This window comes from Chelmon rostratus, chromosome 8 (genome assembly GCF_017976325.1).
Source record: "Chelmon rostratus isolate fCheRos1 chromosome 8, fCheRos1.pri, whole genome shotgun sequence".
Classification (NCBI taxonomy): domain Eukaryota; kingdom Metazoa; phylum Chordata; class Actinopteri; order Chaetodontiformes; family Chaetodontidae; genus Chelmon; species Chelmon rostratus.
Genome location: NC_055665.1, coordinates 20,680,372 through 20,699,807, shown reverse-complemented (window position 1 = coordinate 20,699,807; position 19,436 = coordinate 20,680,372). Strand labels below are relative to the sequence as shown.

Here is a 19,436-nt window from a genome sequence, read left to right as displayed (position 1 = left end):
TCAGGAACAGGCTTAAATACAATCCTCATCATGAAGCACCTGAGCGCTTCACACGATATGGAAGAAAATGAAATGTCACATTACAAATCGGACCAACATTGTTCTCACTAAAGGAAGTCCTTCTTCACCTGTGCTGAAACATTTTACTCTGTCGTACCTGTTGTGAGGTGTTTTGTGACCTGTTCTTTTCAACGTTACATGGTCTTCTCTGTCTTTAAGCCTTGGCCAAATCCACGCTTGTAGCTGTTTCTACTTCTTCTCTGTGATGTGATGGAAGCAAGCTATACAGCTGTACCTTCAGTCTCTTCACCTCTGTGTCCTCTTGTAACAGAATGAATATTACTGTAGGTTAGACTTTCTGTGGAAGAACAAGTTCAAGAAGGAGTGTGAGGAGATTGAAACGATGGAGAACCTCAACCGGGTTTTGCTGGAGAACGTCCTGCCTGCACACGTTGCAGAACATTTCCTGGCACGCAACTGGAAGAACGAGGTAGGCACTAATTATGTTTTCTTTTCATTATAGACATGAAGGTTCATGTAAATTCTGTTCTGACAAATGGCTGCAGAGCGGATATATTGTGGTTTCAAAGAGGCCTTGCTGTACCAGTGGCTATATGCCAAGATCCATTACATCCATTCATTAGCTGTGATGAGGCATTGCAAAAGCATCGTAGCTCAAAGATAATCTCATGTTTCAAGTCAATACATTAGATCGGAAATATGTGCATGTTTTATTTCTTGGCTGCTAATTATATTGATTTTTATTCCAATTAAAAAGCAGGATGGGTATAGATATTACAAGGCAGGAGTTAAAACAGAAAATGATCCAAAAGCAGAATTTACAATCGAGTATTGAAGCTTGAATTTCAGTTGTAATCCAGTTTTGATTGATTGCCTGTCATGATGACTGGGGGGGGGGGGGGGGGGGGCAGTCTAGGTGAATTTGCTGAATGGCCTGCGAGACTTTCTCATTCATAATTTTGAATCCTGTTTTATCCTCCGAGTGCTTCCCACAATGTGAACTGTGAGAAGTAAAATTTTACAAATGAGTTAGTTTAGAGGACGTGGAATCCTGGAGGTCATGGGCGTTTAAAAGGGAATACTGCTTCTGCTGCAGAAACTCTTAATGAAGAGTCAGCAAATGACTTTATTCCTGCACTTGAACTGGATCCAGCAGCAAGTTGTTGGTCTAATGGACTTTAGAGTCACTTTTATTTGGATGGTGGTTTGGTGGGTTAGTGGTTGTGTCTGCCTCTGTGGTCCCTCTGATATTTTTATTGAAGAATACTGTCGAGTAATTTTATGGTTAAATATACACAGAAAACTCTTATCTTGATTAGCTTGACATAATACATCAGAATCTTGTCATATGCATTTCATCCGGTGCTTTATCAATATTATTACGTTGTTTTGCAGCTGTCCAAAGCTAGGGGTCTGTATCTTGTCTTCTGCTTTTTGTCTTGCAGGATCTGTACCACCAGTCCTATGACCTGGTGTGTGTCATGTTTGCCTCCATCCCGGACTTTAAAGAGTTCTACACCGAATCCGACGTCAACAAAGAAGGATTAGAGTGCCTCAGGCTCCTCAACGAAATCATTGCTGATTTTGATGAGGTAAATAATGAATGCTGGAAACAAAGCAGGGTATCTTTTTTTAGTAGTATGTGATTGGACACTGTGAACTGTGTGTCTCATGCACAAGCTACAACCTCTTGAAATGGCACCTGGATATTCTGAGAGGCTTTCACTGGCAGGCAGAAGGCAGGAGAAAGAAGAGGAAATAGTAATGCTTGTTACAGATTCATACACTGCATATGGATGTAAATGCATCCTCTAAAAAATACATGAGCTTTCACTTTTGCCATAAACAATGTCTCATTTGTTTATATTTGTGTGTATAGCTGCTGTCCAAACCTAAGTTCAGCGGTGTGGAAAAGATCAAGACCATTGGCAGCACTTACATGGCCGCTACTGGTCTGAACGCATCCCCTGGGCCTGAGTACACGTCACAGGTAGGCTCATCACTCACACGTTTAAATCATACTTACTCATTTTTCTGAGATTCTTTAAAGTCACCTCTCAAAACTTTGTGCGAGTGCAGCAAAATCACATGTAACTTGTGTTCCTCACTGTTTCCCAGGAGCATGACAGGCAGTACATGCACATAGGGACCATGGTAGAGTTTGCATTCGCCTTGGTGGGGAAGCTGGATGTTATCAACAAACACTCCTTCAATGACTTCAAACTCAGAGTTGGTGAGTTCCAGTTATAAAAGTGCTGTGAGAGCAAGTTCAGTCTTTTCTTCAGCTATTTAAAACTGATCTGTAGCTGCTGGTTTGTTACTTTCTTGATAGGAACAGAGAGATGTGTGCACATGTAAATAAGACAAAAAAACCCCCCCTCATATTTGTAGCAGGACACAGGTACAGCCATGGTAACATAACAGCAGAGTGAGACAGAGGCTGACTTCGGAGTAAAGGGAGAAGTGTAGAGGAAAGCAGGCGGGCAGGTCCCAGCTCACAGTGTGTGGTAAGAGTCAGAGTTCGATACCTTCAACCTGTCTGTGAAGATCGCAGCATGGGATGCTCCATTAACTCAGCAGTGTGCGTGTGTGTGACTGTATATCCCTGCTGCTTCCAGACGGGCCTAAAACGCTCCATCAGAGAGGGATACAAGAACTCGCCCGCTGGGACTGGACAAAACCAGTGGCCGTGTGCCTGTGTGCACCTCCTGCGCACACTTGTGTAGATTGCATTTTCCAAATAGCTGGAAATTGACTCAGAAGCTTGAGTGAAGAGAGGCCTGGTGTCACCTCAGTGCTGTGAAAAGCTCCTGAGGCGGCGGCAGAGGTGCTGGGAACGAGCTCAACTGCATTTAGCTTCCACTTCATCTCATGTTCTGATGAAATCTCGTGAAAAGCTTTGTTTACTCTGAAAGCAGCAGATCTGTTACGGCAGGCGTTTTGGAGCTGCACTCAATAATTCACCTGTAATATCAAAAATTGATTTGAATACGTTTGAACAAAAGTGTTCTGGTATGACATCAGAAACGGAAACAAATGAATTTTATTTTACAATGTGCTTGGAGTTTCCTGATGCACTTACACTGAATTTAAAAGAAATCTGTGTCTTCTTGATATAATTATTAGCGATGGGGTTCAATATGCCAGTAACAGTATTTTGAAATGTTGCACTGCTGTGTCCTGCACACTGTAATGTCCCATTCAAATCAACAAACAGGAATCTGAGTCAGAAGTAACGGCCTAAAGATGGTACAGAATCACCTGAAGAGTTCCCTGATTACTTGGTGTCGTTTGTCAGGTATTAACCATGGTCCGGTGATAGCTGGAGTCATTGGAGCCCAGAAACCACAATATGACATCTGGGGGAACACAGTGAATGTAGCCAGCAGGATGGACAGCACCGGACTCCTTGGAAAAATACAGGTAATCAATACAGTGTTGTTTTTTTCAAAGCCTGATGCAGTGTTTCCTCTGTGCCAGAGCTAAAACGATCAACAACATCAGTGAGCCGTGCTGTTGCACTGGATGCATGTTCATTACTATGGGCCCTGTAGTTTTTTTTCTTTACTCAATCCAGCCGACATGCTCACCATCCTGCTGCTGTTTGGTGTAAAGATTTACATGTTCAGAAGGAATGAACGGACCGAGAGCCACAGACAGGGCAGGGAAGTATTGAGACAGGCCAACACATTGTTGGTTGTGTTTGTTTCGTCCATGGGATTTGTTGAAAATAACAAAAATACAGAATTGACTCAGGAACAGAGCAGTTTTGGAAGCCTCCCATTCTCTGGCAGCATCACATTGTGTTTGACGTTGACTGTCTTTCAAAGCAGCAGCGCTGCTCCATTTTCACATGTAGAGATTTTAAACGTCAGCACAGATGTTTCAAAGATAAAACTCCCTCTTCCCTCTCCTCCTGCTGTTTATGACAGCGAGGACTTCACATCACCTGATCGTCATGTGACATCTTCAAATCTTGCACATGCACCCTGCCTGAGAAGATCTAATGCTTTTTCACCTGCGCAGCAATTGGCTGTGGGAATCAGTCGGTCGTCAGAGGGCTGTATTACACTTCACAGCCTGAACACATTTGATAGAGCCATCTGCCTTCAATTGCCTTCCAAGATTGCCTGTTGATATTTTAGATTTAAGATATGCAGAGTTATTCCAAGGTAGCACACAGATATTTCCCATCATGTCTTTATCTTTTTTTTTTTATAAATAGAGCTTGAAGTTGTACTTTGTTCTCTGGAAGCTGCAGCACTCTGTACTGTTTATGGTTTTCAATTTACAAGTAGAATTTTTTGCACCAGCTGTGATGATTGATGTGCTCTTTATCTCTTACAATCTTTAATGGTAGGATGAGAAAATACAGTGGAGGCATGTGTGACTGCAGATTGACTAGACACGTGTATTTTTGCAGTCTTGTGTAAAATTAATCGAAAGGTCAGGGTTTAGAATTTATATTCGACTTAAATCCTGATTTTTTTTTCCTGCCAAAATACAGTCAAGGTCTGAGATGCAAAGAAGTATGCCAACAGTACAAGAGTTCAGTATTTATGATGTCAGCTACTGGAAATGTATTCCTATGCAGAGCTGAATATTATTGCCAGCAGGAATTTTATTCTGTCGTGTAAGAGCAAAACAGACATTACCCATTTGGTTCCCCCTGTAGGTGACGGAGGAGACGAGTCGCATCCTTCTGACTCTCGGCTACATGTGCTCTTGTAGAGGCATCATCAACGTCAAGGGCAAAGGAGAGCTGAAGACCTACTTTGTGCACACAGAGATGACCCGCTCACTGTCCCAAGGGAATGTAATGCCGTGAGACTGGTTCAGATTGAGCTGAACTTACACAGGCACAAAGAACAGACGTTCATGTCAGATGGAGCAGGCACAAAGGAATCAATCAGAGTTTAATGTTGCATTGCAAGTTACCTACGCCACAGCTGTAGTATACATTTTGTCACTTATGTCATTGTAAGTGTAGCATGTACAGCAAGTAGGCAATAACCCCTGAAATACAGTATATTGTAATTTGAATGTTGGATCCAGAAAAGCCACAGTGTCACATGTTCAGTCAGAGAGAAGAATCTGGAATGGTCTAAATTAGCATTCTGACTCAGTCCTGGGAGGATTTTGGCAGTCAATTTGCCATAAAAGCCTCTTTTTCAACCAACAGCATTTATATTCTGTTCACTTTACAGGACACAGTACATTTGGATGTCAGACAATGTGCAGTAGGAAGTAGAGAAACAAAGAGCGTGGCAACGATTTTAACATCAAGGCTTCTCGAAGAGCATCCAAAAGACAAGAATGACAGAGTGAACGACGGTAATACAAAACAGACATGCTGGTGTTACGGATATAAGGAAGTGTGTGCGTGCCCAACTTAACCAAAATTTTACAAAGAGATGCAAAAGGCCACCAATGTTTAAATGAATGCAAAGGACAAAGGTTGCCAGGGAAGACTGCATGACCACTGTTGCAAAAGAAGAAGCTGGTCCTTTCAAAAAAAAAAAAAAAACACAGCCAGATAACAAGGAGACACACATACGTGTACATAACTCCATCAACCTTGTTCGAAGCACGAAGTCTTGGATGTATTCTAGAGGCGGTCCATTCAAGGGAAAGCATAAAAAAATGAATATATTGTGATATTCATGCAGGACCAAGTTTCCCACAAACTATCTTTGCACTGTAATCATCTTGTCTTCATTGACTGCTTAGACATAACTAAAAATATTAAGTCTTTCTGGCATGGGTCAGATTTGTCGTCACGTGCTGAAAATGGAAAAAGATGTTTGATGCTGTTGGATGTTGATGCTGAGTGGATCAGATCTGATCCATACAGATTTAAAAGTAAGGTTTGAGAAAAAGTACTGGATTACAAAAGGATAAAGATGATTGTAGTGCCAAGATTTTAATTTGGGAAACCAGATCCTGATCCGTGTACAGGGTAGCTTTAGAGTGAGTATGGTACGGTGGTTTTGTAACAAAAGAAAATACTACCAAAAAAGTGTTTTGATGTTTTAATGCCATTGTTTTTTGTAAAAACTTCATTAAAATTTCTATGTATTTCACTTGTACTGAGTGTTATTATTATTTTAAAATGACCGGCTCACAGCACATTAACAGGACAGGAGTGTGATTTACATTAAACAGCAGGATGATGAGAATACGGCTGCACACTGATGCAATCTCGATTTGAACTGCTCCATGAGGCCGTAACATCACCGCAATCAAATAAGTTGATATCGATCCAAACTAGGTTAGTCCTCTTTGATTCAACGTATCTTTGCCTCTACAGCGTGGGACATGTGATGCTTGACATGAGGTAATGCCCTTAGTGAGCGGATGGACAGATATGTGCACATTATCAGGACTGAAGCTGAATCATTCAGTGAAGCAGCACAGTTTGAGTCCCGTCTGCTTCACACTGCAGTTTCCATCTGAGGAGACTAAAGCTACAAACTGATACAACCAGATGGTGATCAGATGATTACTAACAAACTACTTTAATGTGAACGGAAAGTTCCTATGATCCTTGAGCATTTTTGCTCTAAACTGTGTGACATAATGTTTAAAAAACCAAACAACTCAGAGGGCCTCTTTAATAATAGTTAACCTCCTACCAGATGTGTGCTCCTCAACATGAGGCGATCATTTGACGTCGCAGAGGAGCGCCACACCCCGTAGGATCCAGTAATCTGGAGGATGTGAAGTCTTCAGGTCTACAGCTGCGATGTAATTCATGTCGGTCCTAACTGGCTTCTTGTAGACCGGGCAGGAGTAGAGGCGGGAATCCTTCACACCTGCGACACAGAAGCAAAAAGTGTTATTTGAAAACTGAACAGAAAACAGAGCAACAGCTGGTGAAATTCTCTCTTAATCAAGGTTATAATTAAACAGCTTTATACCTACAATCATTTCAAGTCAATGAAATATTTAAATCAGTGTGGAGATGCCACAGGACATCCAGCCGAGTTCAACGACACATCTGTTTTTATGAAGCCAAAGTCAGTTCAAATCAGGCAAATTTAAACTGACTTTCACTGTTCAAATTCCCTGACCACTCCCACAGCACCGCCTTACTGTTCTTTGTTTTTAAGGCCTGGTAGCTGGTTAGCTGTTAGCCTGTCAGTGGCAACATGCTGGAGTGCCACTTGAGTGTTTTTCAACATCCTCACCATCAGTACAAAAACCAACAATCCTTTTTACGAGGGAATAAACAGCTCTTGTCGAGTTGGTCTTCAGACAGCATGCAGAGATGGGACTAATCTCCTTGAAGGGAGGCACAGTTCAGTAGAGGGGTTTTCTACACTCTCACATGTACCCACACACACACACACACGCATGTCACACGTACTCATAGACGCTCTTTCAACCACTTGTCTCCAGCAGCATCCCTCCACCAGTCTCCTTCGCACTGACACACACACTCAAACGCAGCAGGCATCCTTCTAGTGGGAAGAGCTGGGAAGGGACATGGTGTTAACAAACTGCATTACGCGTATCATTGGATCATTAATTTATTTCCCAGGCAGCCTTGCTTGCAGGCGTCCACTGGGTCGAGTCTCTCTGCTGCCTGCCTGAATAGAGTCTGGTCTTATCCAGAGCAAACAGTCTGCCACATACTGCTGGTAATCAGACAAAATAAACAGCACTTGGTCTGCTTGACATTTAAATGTTACATCCATCCATTCTGAGTGACGGCGTGGGATGCACATGTTGATGAGAGAAGATTGGGACTGGGACCGACTAAGACTTGAAAGACTGATCCTGGTAACAAAAGACGGGGTTGAAGTATTTGCATTGTCAGATTGGAGTTTTCAATTCAGACACATCATCAAAATCCAATGTGTTGATTTTTTTTTTGACTTTGCAAATGAAAGTGAAACCTCGGGAAGCTTCCCTCCATCTCATGAAATCTCACCGTTATTCTCAGCGTACATCCTGATCACGGGCATCATCTCAAACAGGACTTTGGGCTTGGAGTCGATGAGTTTGCAGCTGCGGCGGTCCCAGCCGGCTCCCTCCAGGTAGAGGCCGTAGACGTATACTCCCTCTGCGGGGGGCTGGGTGACGTCGTCCTTCATCCACCGGGTCACCTCGTTGCACAGCACCATGCGGTCCAGGGCCCAGCCCTTGTTGGCTCGAGTGATCTCCTACAAGTGCAGGGACAAATCCGCAGGTTTAGGCAGTGACGTGGGCAGCGTGATGGAGCTGAACATTTGCCAATTGTTTCCCCACAAAAAAAATCAATTTTGATAATGGCTGCAACCGAGGTACAATAAAAGCACTGGGTAAGGCGGGGAAGTGCACTCCATCCATGGCGTTGTTTTGCAAGATACTGTGTCAACAGGAAGAAATGACTGAAAAAGAGCAAAGAGCCAGAGCAGAGTGCACAATAAATAATGAAACGTGAGTATTGTATCCCTTCAGTCATTTAATCCTCATTTTGAAAGAGGAAAAAAACAGAAAAATCTCATTGGGTCAAATTGAACAGATATGGACTGATGACAAATGACAGGACAGGACAGGCACACATGGTGTGATGCCACTGGTCCAGCAGAAGCTGAGGTGTTGCTCATGAGAAGGCAGAATGCATGCTCAGTGAGAGAAAATGACGTCTACATACATCCAACAACTCCCTGCTCAGTGAAAAGGACACATCTGCACCCAAATTATTTCTACAGAGTCGAATAAATAAACCTAGAAGGCAGTCAGATGTACAAACCTGACACCAACGCTAAATTATCCCCTATTCACACGACAACTTAAATTTCAAAGAAAACTGATTTGCTCACTGAACACAAACCTCAGCCCTCGGTCTCTATCTAAACCCATTTTCATCGTTACTTTATACAATAACCAGACGTCATCACCAAATTCAGTTAAAAGATTCAATGAAGGCCACCAGTTGAAATGGGAAGGTCTGAAGATATTATGCTGACAAACTGAGAAACAAGTGAAAAGGTAAATAACAAATGCTGAAAACACTGACACACTCCAGGAAAATAGATGGAAGAGTGATCTCTACAAGAGTGATGGTGCAAACAGCAAAGTGCAGATATGCTCATCCATGTTTGAAATGTATTGAATTCCTGAGTTCATGTTCTTCAGTTAATTGGACTTGCCTGTTGCAGGAAGGGCATCATAATCAGCCCCCTCATTCCCAACAAAAACACTGATGTTATACACGTTTTAGACTTTGTACAAGAGGTTATCGTTAAGGCTAATCAGTTTCCACATTTGTTTTTCTGTCACCAAAATCACTGCAAGATTTCTTTACAGCGGACAGGTTCACCTGAACTGTAAAAGTTCCTGCAGCACGGGTCACTGTTCGATGGAGTCTGCAGTCACTAATGTCCACTTGGAACAAGGATGGCTCACAAAAAAGAGAAAAGTACGCTTTATATTTACATAGTGTATTAATATGTACATTGTTAACTACAGAGTGCTTGCTCTGAAATGCATATTATCATCACCCAATTTCCATTTCAGTTCAATATCAATCTAGACCCATGTCTTTTATTCTTTATTATAATAAAGAAAAACGAGCCCTAATAACAGGGACATGACTTCAGATCCGGATCAGGTAGGGTTAAACATTCAGACTACATCCCTCTGTAATATTCACTCCTGCCACATTAATACCAATCTGAATTCATTAGAAAACAAGGAGAAATGTGTGTGCACTTGCCTGCCTGCCTGCCACCGAGTGCCTGTGCATATGTGTGTATGTGTGTGTATGCATATGTGTGTGCGAACGTGGCCGTGCGCCCGCTCGTCCCTCTGCGTGCCATCTGGTCTCCTCCCCGGCGGTGGGTAAGCAGGTAGGTAGCCTGATGCCGTGCGTACCTGTCTCATGGCTGTCAGGAAGCCCTGCGGGTTGAAGAAGCCTGTCATCCAGAAGCAGTTGGGCCGCCCTTCAAAGATCCAAGCCTGGAACTGCCGGTTCCGCTCAAGCAGCTCTGTGAACCAGAACCCCAGGGTGCTGGAGGCCCACGACGCCTGGAAGACAAAGACAAACAGCGACGCGAACAAAACATTACAACGAAACACAGAAAGCTGTCAGGCAGGCGGATCAGAGGGGAAGACCGCGGGGAGAAGTGAAAAAATGGATTGCGAATCATTGCGTGCCAAGAGAAAAAGAAAGAACTCAGAACAGTGGAGCACACAGCAGAATGGAGGCACATGGGCCAAAAGCAGATTGCACCGCAGGTAGAAATACTCTGAATCCCAGCCAGGAAGCCATTCAAGTCAAAATTATTCTAATGATGTAATGTTTGTGAGAGCACGGCTTGAATGTCAACAGAACGATTCCAACACAGGACACGGGAGGAAACGTCATTGTTGCTTTCCCTTGCTCCCTCTCTCAGTAGGAATGTTCCTGCAACTTTGTCATCTAAATTTGTTCGAAGAAGAGTCGTTTCCATCCATCACGGAAATGGATTTGTGTGCTGTAGATAAAATTTAGAAATAAAGCGCATAAACAAAGAGGTCAGAAGCATCAGGGAGGGCTAAACGAGACTGATGATGACAAGCTGCCTTTTAGCTAGCAAGAAATGTCTGATCGGAAACAAACAAGTGAACCTTTGATTTAGATACAGAAATCAATCACCTGCGCAGTAACAAAAGGGACCTTTGAGATATTCATATGTTCCTCAAGGCTCCCTAAAGTAGCTTGTTAGATTCTTTACTAAAGCAATGGCCGCTGATAGCTTTCAGTACAATTAACATTTGACTGTTCCAATTAGGAAGGCTCACTTTGCAAGAAAAAATGTAATTGCCGACAAAAGATCTAACAAAATGACCACAGGTGAACTGCTCTGAGTACAGTCAGTACAATCAGTTTAAAATGTTTCATTCAGTTTCATTCAATTCTCACAACCCACCTTCTTCCAGCGTGCAGGAATGCGTGCGTCGTACATGCAGTCCAGGGCGTCCCGCAGATTCTCGCTCATGATGATGGTTCCGTCGATGGCCAGCTTGAGGTCCGTCAAGGTGTTCCGGACCAGAACTATGACCCTCTGCATCCGATCGATCTCCTGGCGCAGGAAGATGTTCATGGGCTGGAAAGGACCCATCTTCTGGAGGCGCTCTCTCACCTGGTTAAGTTTCATCAAACCCAATCAGAACATGAAACTTGAATGAACCTGCTGAAGAATCTATGATGTGTTGAGTGAAGATGCATGAGCGCACGCACGCGCGCGCACACACACACACACACACATTTGCAACATAGCTACAGGAGCTGGAAATGTACCTGGACTCACTACAGTTCAGTAAACCTCCACTTCAACCTAAAATAAGCATCTGTTTGATTTGTAGTCTTTCTTTACTCGATAATACGTACGAACTGGTCACATGCTTCAGGTTTCACATGTTACTACCTGTAACACAAAAAATAAACAGGAGAATTCCTCTACTTCCCTTCAATCTTTTTTCTTTTTCTTTTTGTGAAAGCTTTTGGAAATATTTTATATATGATTATTTATTCTGTTTTCATGACCTTTTTATCATTTTATCTGCCTTATCTTGTTTGATTTTTATTTCATTTTGTACAACTATTTTTAAAAAGACAGGAAGTAACTCTGGCAAGAAATACACACAGAGAAGTCACACACAGACATATCGGTATCATTTTAACCAATTAATTTGGGGCTAATCTAGTTTATATTACGTTCACATGCTGCACAGACAGACACGCAGGCAGATAGATGGAGGTGAAAGTGATAGACACAGGGTGTGATGTGCAGTGACAAGCTTTCCATGACGAGCTTTGCGCCTCCGCCTCAGAAAAATCACATTCTCACCCCACTTCCACTTGAGTGACAAAAAAGGAGAGAAACCCCGAAATAAAACAAAGTTAGCGAGCTCCAGCTACATTCACACCCCTCTTCTATTTCCAGCCTTCTTTCCTCTCCGTCTGTCACTGTCTCAAACACACTCAAACAACCTTCCATCACCTCGCCAACACACACGCTGAGCGGGGGAACACTGCACATGTTGCTTCACTCACCTCGGGCTATTAATGGTGCGCACACACACACACACACACACACACACACACACACAAACACGCAGCCTTACTTCAAAAGGTACGTAGTCAGGAGGCAGTTTCTCCAGCATGTCGTCAGCCAGTCTGGACACCACGGCCTCTCTGGTTTCCCCTCTGCCCGACGAGCTGTCTTTGGGCTGAATGCTAAGGATGGTGTCCAGCACGTCCTTAGCCAGCTTACTCTGGTAGGTTATGTCTGCGTTCGGGTGGAGGCCGAATACCTCTGGAGTGTCATAGGCCGGCAGACCCTGTAAAAGAAAGACAGCAGCAGCTATTGACCCAGAGGTCACTGGTTCGCAGAGCATTCCTGAAAATATTTGCAGAAAGAAACAGCCAAGATGCACCCCCTCTACTCTCACAACGAGAGGGCCCTGGTGCCCCCGCGGAAGAGCTCACCACCTCAAACTGAGCTGGCAGGAACAGGCTGACAGAGCTTATGGTTCAAACAGTCTCCAGCAAGAGCTTTATGTGCTGCCTTTTTGTGTGGAGGGTTTTCTCCTCTTCCCTGCGCTGCAGTTTTTGTCACTGCCAAGCCACTGTTGGTTAGGGTCGAGTGTAGACAGCCAAGTGTCTCTGACACACAGTGGCACCGGCTGCCGCTTTTCACCCTCCAGTGCAGAGCTTCGCCGTGAGGGTGTAGCACTTGGGAGATTCATGCCATCCCTCCTGGTCCAAAGGTGCATGCACACCACAAACTAATATCTATTGCTGGTGCAGTGATGAGATCAGCCAAAAGTGCTACTGCTGGGACCTGAGCTCCCATCTCCAGGGTGATGGGTAGCCACATATGTGGCTGCATGTGATATTTATGGCAGACAGGTGTTAAGACAAGACATCAACACTTTGTGGTGCTCTAATAGGAAAATGCGTGTTGTGAAAGGCCGTGCAGACTTGAATGTACATAGTTACTGGCTTCACCAATTACTGGGGACCTTTATTGCATCTCTCTCTGCTTCATCTTCTGTCACCTCTCCTCTTTAACTCACCTCTCCTCAAAAAGGCATAAAATGTGGCAAACAATTTAATATGATGTTAGTTTTTCTTCACAGAGAAAAGGAGTTCACCTCGTGGCTCTGTGCTCTCTCATATGGAGCTCTGTTGCAGTCAATACCAATTTTCCAGCTGGTCTTGTAGGATGAATACCACAACGATGTTCAAGTATGCCCTCATTGATTTCATGAGTGATTATTTCTTCATGAGATCGTGTGGCTTAAAGAAATTCATGGAAAAAGACACCTGAATGTTGAGCATACAGACTGGCTCACCGCAGGAGCTCACTCACATGTTTTATGACTGCTGGCCTAAGAGGGGTTATACGGCTGTCAGTAATGACATTTTAATTGTGGCAAAATCTAGGTTTTGCATAAAAATCAGGGCCAAAGGTAGTCTAAAAGGGACAATTGACTTTTAAAAGTGACTCAAGTGAGCTGATGTTGAAAGTCTCCCTATCAGAAACTGTGTTGCATCTTGCAGTTCGTGTCTTTCTCAATGACGACAGGAAGACGGACCATCTGCTACTGCAGTGTGACTAATGAGGTTTCTTATAAACCTGCCAAATTCAAACAAACTTGCTTTTGTAATGGCTGTACAAAGCTTTATTATGATCAGTAATGTCATGTAAGCCAAAAGCAAAGGCAGATCCAATATGTTGTACGCTTTCTTTCATTATAGGGAAACCTCCAATCGCCCTTAACACATCAAGAATGGTGTAATGGCGTGAAACTGCAATTAGTACATGAACATGACGCCAGGAAATAGCGTTTAATCCTTTCCGTGTTAGCACGTTTTCGCAAACACAGCTTCATTTCTCCTCGGCCGTGACAGACTGTTTTGTTTAGATAATATCAGATTTCTTCTGGTCCTGTTTCTTTGCTGATGGAGAGTTTGCACTGGGGAAATAAAGACGCATGATGTCGTCAGGCTAGTTTGTCCCTCCAACATCACACTGTGCATTCAAATAGAGTCGAACGTTGGGAGAGAGAGGCTAACACGCTGAGAAAAATGGGAGGTGATGGAGAGAGAGTCACACTGGGTGCTGGACTCAATAGCCTTTGTCCCTTGCCGTGGTCATTTATTTCCTCTTAGGGAATTCTAGCTTTGTTCCTGTCGGTCTGCATTGAATTTAAATACACAGACGTGTGGACACGCACGCACACACACATACACACACAGTGTTCTGTTGTGTGTTTTGTCTATGTAGATAAAGTGTGAACATTTGTGTATTTGTGTGTACACAGTATGCGTGTGTTTGAATGTTTTGCCTCTGTTTGTTTATGTGTGTGTGTGTGTGTGTGTGTCTGTGTTCTCCAAGGCTGTGTTTGTCATTCTCTATTTGAGAGGGGGTGCAGAGGAATAAGCTTGCTGAGCCTGGCAGCCCTGAGCATCCATCATAATGAAACTAGCTTTAATGAAACTAGCCCAGGACCTGCCTCTAGACATACACACACACACACACACACACAAACACATACACACACACACAGGCACACACATCACACACACAAACCCACCAGTTAAGCACACAAGCGCACTAATAAATCACACATAATCTGTAATAAAATGAGCATGCGTGTGTTTTCTCTAAAAGAAAAAACACACATGGCAGCCCGTATCTGGATCTGACAAGAGCGCAGCGTGTCAGTGTCCTGCAGAAACCTCGTCTTGTCAGTGCTGCTCTTTTCACCGTGTGTGATGTCACTGAAAGCTGACGGCATAGAAAAAAAACATCACATGACAAGTGCAGAATTTTAACAGATGTAGAAAGATAGGGCATAAATGTGCAAACACACGTGAAATCCTCACGACAGCAGAGTCTCATCAGAGGCTGACAGTTCTGCAGCCACACTGCAGTGTCATACAAAGGCCTTTAAATGTGCTGGAGAAGCCAGATACCAGCATCCACAGTCAATCTGGAGTGTATGCATCTGGAGGTGACTCACCTGAATGTACGTCAGATACTGGTCAACATTGGAGCATTTTGGGATGCTGTAGCCTTTGTAGAAGTTGAAGGCAGGTCCAAACATGTCCTCGCTGAACCACACTTTGGCAAAGGTGTTGAGGAGCCGCTTGTCGTAGTCGTCAGTCACGCGGCCTCCATATTGAATCTCTCCGATCATGTATCGCACTGTGTTCCATGACACGCCCTGAGGGGGATTGAAATAGTGAAACAAGAAGATAGCAAGTAAAACATGTGGAATGGTTACAGTTCCTGAGCAAAACCTTTGCAGAAGGAGTTGACGAATGTGTCATTTGATTAGTGCAGTGTGTTGTGTGGAGACCGGACACAGCACTGAAAAGGTACTTTCTCATGTTATGCACATCTTTAACAGCATTTCTGTTTAGAAAGTTCATGGACTTCATGGAGATGCTTTTCTGTGCATATTCCCTGAACATGATACAGAACACTACAGTATATCAGACTATTTGCTTATTTAGTATTCTATGATTTATTTATCATATACTCATCTGAGGACTGCACATACTTTTTTTTCTGCTTAATAAGAATCTGGAGAGTTAGAAGAAAACTGATGAAGAGGCAACAACCACAGCCTGCTGTACACTTATTCCAGCAGTAAAAGCCTATCACCCAGCATTTTAAACCATTATCACCCTGAAACTCTGCACTCAGAGCTATTTCAGCCTGACTGTTGTTGGTGGCTTTTAGAGATGATCACTGCATTCTGCTGAGCACTCCAGACGTGTGACCTCTACCTTTTTAATGTCCATGTCATCGAGGTGGTTCTGAACAAACTGGACAGTGGCGTTGAAGTCGGCCTGGTTGAACTCGTAGGGGATGTTCCATCCCAGGGGTCCATACTTCCTCCTCTCCTGTACTGTGCTGTGCAGAAATGCCACTCCATACAGCATTGGCTTCCACTGTGCCATGTTACTGACATCCAGAAGGTCCTGGTTTATACCTGGTGAGGGGTACGTGGATGAACACATGAGCAGGCCTCCTCAACATGAGGCTAAGAGTAAAACATTGTGGTTCTCTCAGCTTATGAGGTGACCATTTGGACCTTTGATCCACTATCTTCCAGCTACAGAAAATGTCTCACTTCAACTCTAACAGACTTGGAAGGCATTAAAACATTAGGAATAAATTCCAGTGTAAAACCCCCCTTCAACGACGAAATAAAAAATAAATATATGAGTAAGAAATAGCTCTAAGCTGGGGACTTTTGATCTGGAGGAACAGATGTTATACATATTTGCTGAGTGCAGCAGGTTTTTTAAAAATTGATTAAGAAATTTTAAGATTAAGCTATTTTCTTTAACTCAAGGACACAAATTGACTGCTGTATACACAATTTTAACATAAGTGGCAATTCTCTGTCAGGAAATCTTTGAAAAGGCAATATGTCAAGGGACTTACTTGAGCTCTAATGAAGTTTGAGAAATTAGGCCAGACTCAGGAGGATAACAGTGTAGTGAAGCGAGTTAAAACTGAAATATTGAAATATGGAAAACTATCTCTGCGATATCCACCTAATAGGCAGTCCCATGTGCGAGGGTTGGTTTCTCTCGAATCTAGGTGGTTCAGCCTTATATCACTTTGGATTGTAACATGCAAGAGTGGGAAAAAAAAATTGCACTGCTTTGAATGCATAGGGGGAAATTCAGGACTGCCTGAAAAACGAGTTTAATATTATGAATGCATTGCCCACAACAAGTGTGATTTCTGGCAATCTGATGAAGACATGCAACATTTAACTGCGACTAGGATTCAAGAACTGAAGATAAACATGTTCTCAGACTATCTGGTGTCCTTCAGGAACCTCACATATTCCATATGAGCCAGGCAAAGACAGTTGGTTTATACATATTAAATACTTCTCTCTTTCTTCCTCTTTAAGGCTGGAATAAAAACACAAACTACGTGTTTCAACTTGTTAAAACATTTATGCCCCTTTCGGTACTTGGGTGCAAAATAAACTGAATTTAGCTGCAAAAAGTTGTTTATCATCTTTTCTCCTGCTGCCTCTACCCTAGGCTACATACACATCTCTTTAGTTATTGATTATGTGAGTTACTGAACGTCTTTATGCATGTGTGTGTGTGTGTGTGAGAGAGAGAGAGACAGAGAGAGAGAGGGGGGGGGGTATTTGTGTGCATCCTCAGAACAGCCTCGCCACTCTCATCTTGCCCAGTGAAATGACAGATTCTGTACTTTTGGTTAACTATGTTTTACTTTTATTCTGAACTAAATTGAACCAAACTGGCCCCACCTCCATAGGTCCTCTTCAGCCCCGCCTTCAGGCCCTGCGGTGGCTCGTTGGTGAACTTGATTGACATCTGCAGGAGGGTGATGGGAAAGTGTCTGTGGACCTCTGTGGTCATCCAAAGGCGGAAGCTGTCGTGGACAAAGTCTGTCTCCGTCACAGTGTCCATTAGCTCGTCCATAAAGTCCAGACCCAGGTGGCAGTTCTGGAGTAAAGCCCAGCCACCCTGGGGAGAAATAGGAAGAGTAATGGCTATCATCCAAATCAAGGAGTGATAGAGTGATGATGGAGTCAACAAGGTCTGCTTGAGTAACTCTTAAAAAGACATTTTAAAAACACATTTTTCTTGCTGACATTTTTTGCTGTCTAGTTTAACATGAAGTGATGCAAAAGTAGCCCTGACTCACATTAGCCATGGTCTGCTGCAGAAGCTTGCGGGCGTGGACCTCTTGTCCTTGTCCCATGGAGACATATCGGGTCTCAAACTTCAGCCTCTTCCCCAGCGCGATGATGGAGTCGGTTGGATCCGAGCCCATCGACAGGAAGCAGATGAGAGGCATTCGTGGGTCTGACTCCTCCCATGTCTTCTCCAAGTCAAGAATCACCCCTTCGGTGTACTTCTCCCCCATTGCGTCCATTATGTATTTACGGGCCTAGAGGACAAAGGGAAAGAAATGAGACAAAGTCAACATGTTTGTTTACTGCTCCATAATGCACAATGCCAAAACACAAGGGCAAAAGACTTGTTCAGAAAAGAATTGGAATAAATTTACTTCTGGAATGCTGAGAACTGAGACCTCTTTTTGGTCAAAAGTAAAGACTGCAGCTGGAGGTCAGGCAAGGACAACTGCTGGACTGTTTGTCAGCACAACAAAATAAATTCCACTCCAGGCTCATCTGCAGTGGACCAAAAAACTACCCATCAGTAAGAAGCTACTGTCCATTAGCCGCTGTAGGTATTCAGGCTCAGCAAGCTTCAGAGAGAAAGCTGTTTAACTAAATGTATTCCACTTTTCCTTCAAGGAAAGACTTGGCCAAGGGAGATACTGCAGTAGATTAATAGATTTTTAGACTCTTTCTGTGTTTTTATTTCACTGAACAGAGTCTCATTAATACAAGTGCATATTTGAGGTAAACCGGCATCTCTTTTCCAGCCCTGATCCATCATTTAATTAAGAGTATGCCGCTGTAGGCTGTAGTTCTTTCATGGTAATTCATTCATTTGAATTTAAGTTTAAGTTAGAGTGCGACTTCGTCATCCTGTTGCAATGCATTATGATGTAACCTAGCAACTGTGGGAATTGGACTTACACTGCTGTTCATTATGAAAGTGAAAACAAATGCATTGTGATAACCAAAGTTTGATTTTAAGCCCCTAGAGACTTCATCTGGACATCGTCTTTTCTAACCTGTGCAATGGTCCTGTCAGGACACCAGCAGCGAATGAGGAGCAGCCGTCTAAAACAGTCCAGAGCCTGGTCGTAGGAGTTTGGGACCACCTCTTCCTCTGGGGCCTCTTTATCGAACCACGACTTCCACTGTTTCTCGTTACGACTTATCTGAAAGAAATGTGTATAAACAGCTCCCACTCAGGAACGCACACATAAAAATGATTCATTGCTTCCCATTACATCAAATCTGGACGGGAGAGGTAGATGTAGAAAAATAAACTCGAAACATAATGCAGGGAAACACATTTAGATGCGTGCACACACACTGATGGTCAAAGCAGCACTAGAATTCAATCTTTCAATGGCAAAACGAAATGCAAAAAGAGAGAAAAAAAAGTTTTGTTAAATATTAAAAGGTATTCGCCGTTTCCTCCCCGAGATGCACACCACAAATTTGTCCAAATTGTTCATATGTGCTAAAGGATAATGACAAAGATGTGGCTTTCTGTACCTTTCTGTACCAGCACAGCATGTTTCAGTGCTGATTAGTACTATTTCTGGTACTTTTTATCCTCTCCAAAACTAACACAGAAAGGAAACACACACTGCAAAAGAAAATTACACACTTTACATACTTTACTATGCAGACAGTGTCATATATATCAATGCATTTACTTACGGTATATGCCTTAAATATGGAAGGTAATCCTAATTACTTCAAAACAGACTCGCGTC

The 19,436-nt window shown here is 43.2% G+C and overlaps 2 protein-coding genes across 4 annotated transcripts in view; one reads left to right on the top strand and one right to left on the bottom strand.

Moving 5' to 3' along the window:
* adcy2a (adenylate cyclase 2a) overlaps positions 1-4,849 on the top strand; it is a 56,038-nt gene extending 51,189 nt beyond the window's left edge. Inside the window, exons 20-25 of the mRNA XM_041942339.1 lie at positions 332-490; positions 1,467-1,613; positions 1,901-2,011; positions 2,140-2,254; positions 3,320-3,444; positions 4,697-4,849. Coding sequence (XP_041798273.1) covers positions 332-490; positions 1,467-1,613; positions 1,901-2,011; positions 2,140-2,254; positions 3,320-3,444; positions 4,697-4,849 — 810 coding nt within the window. The remainder of the gene's footprint in view (positions 1-331; positions 491-1,466; positions 1,614-1,900; positions 2,012-2,139; positions 2,255-3,319; positions 3,445-4,696) is intronic.
* A 1,835-nt stretch (positions 4,850-6,684) lies between these two features.
* Positions 6,685-19,436, bottom strand: part of dnah5 (dynein, axonemal, heavy chain 5) — a 99,723-nt gene continuing 86,971 nt past the window's right edge. For all 3 annotated transcript variants that reach the window (XM_041941723.1, XM_041941724.1, XM_041941725.1), the window contains exons 78-87: positions 18,720-18,869; positions 17,718-17,963; positions 17,317-17,536; positions 15,800-16,005; positions 15,028-15,231; positions 12,121-12,336; positions 10,923-11,135; positions 9,886-10,038; positions 7,958-8,189; positions 6,685-6,836 (exon numbers count right to left, since the gene is read on the bottom strand). In XM_041941723.1, coding sequence (XP_041797657.1) covers positions 6,685-6,836; positions 7,958-8,189; positions 9,886-10,038; positions 10,923-11,135; positions 12,121-12,336; positions 15,028-15,231; positions 15,800-16,005; positions 17,317-17,536; positions 17,718-17,963; positions 18,720-18,869 — 1,992 coding nt within the window. The remainder of the gene's footprint in view (positions 6,837-7,957; positions 8,190-9,885; positions 10,039-10,922; positions 11,136-12,120; positions 12,337-15,027; positions 15,232-15,799; positions 16,006-17,316; positions 17,537-17,717; positions 17,964-18,719; positions 18,870-19,436) is intronic.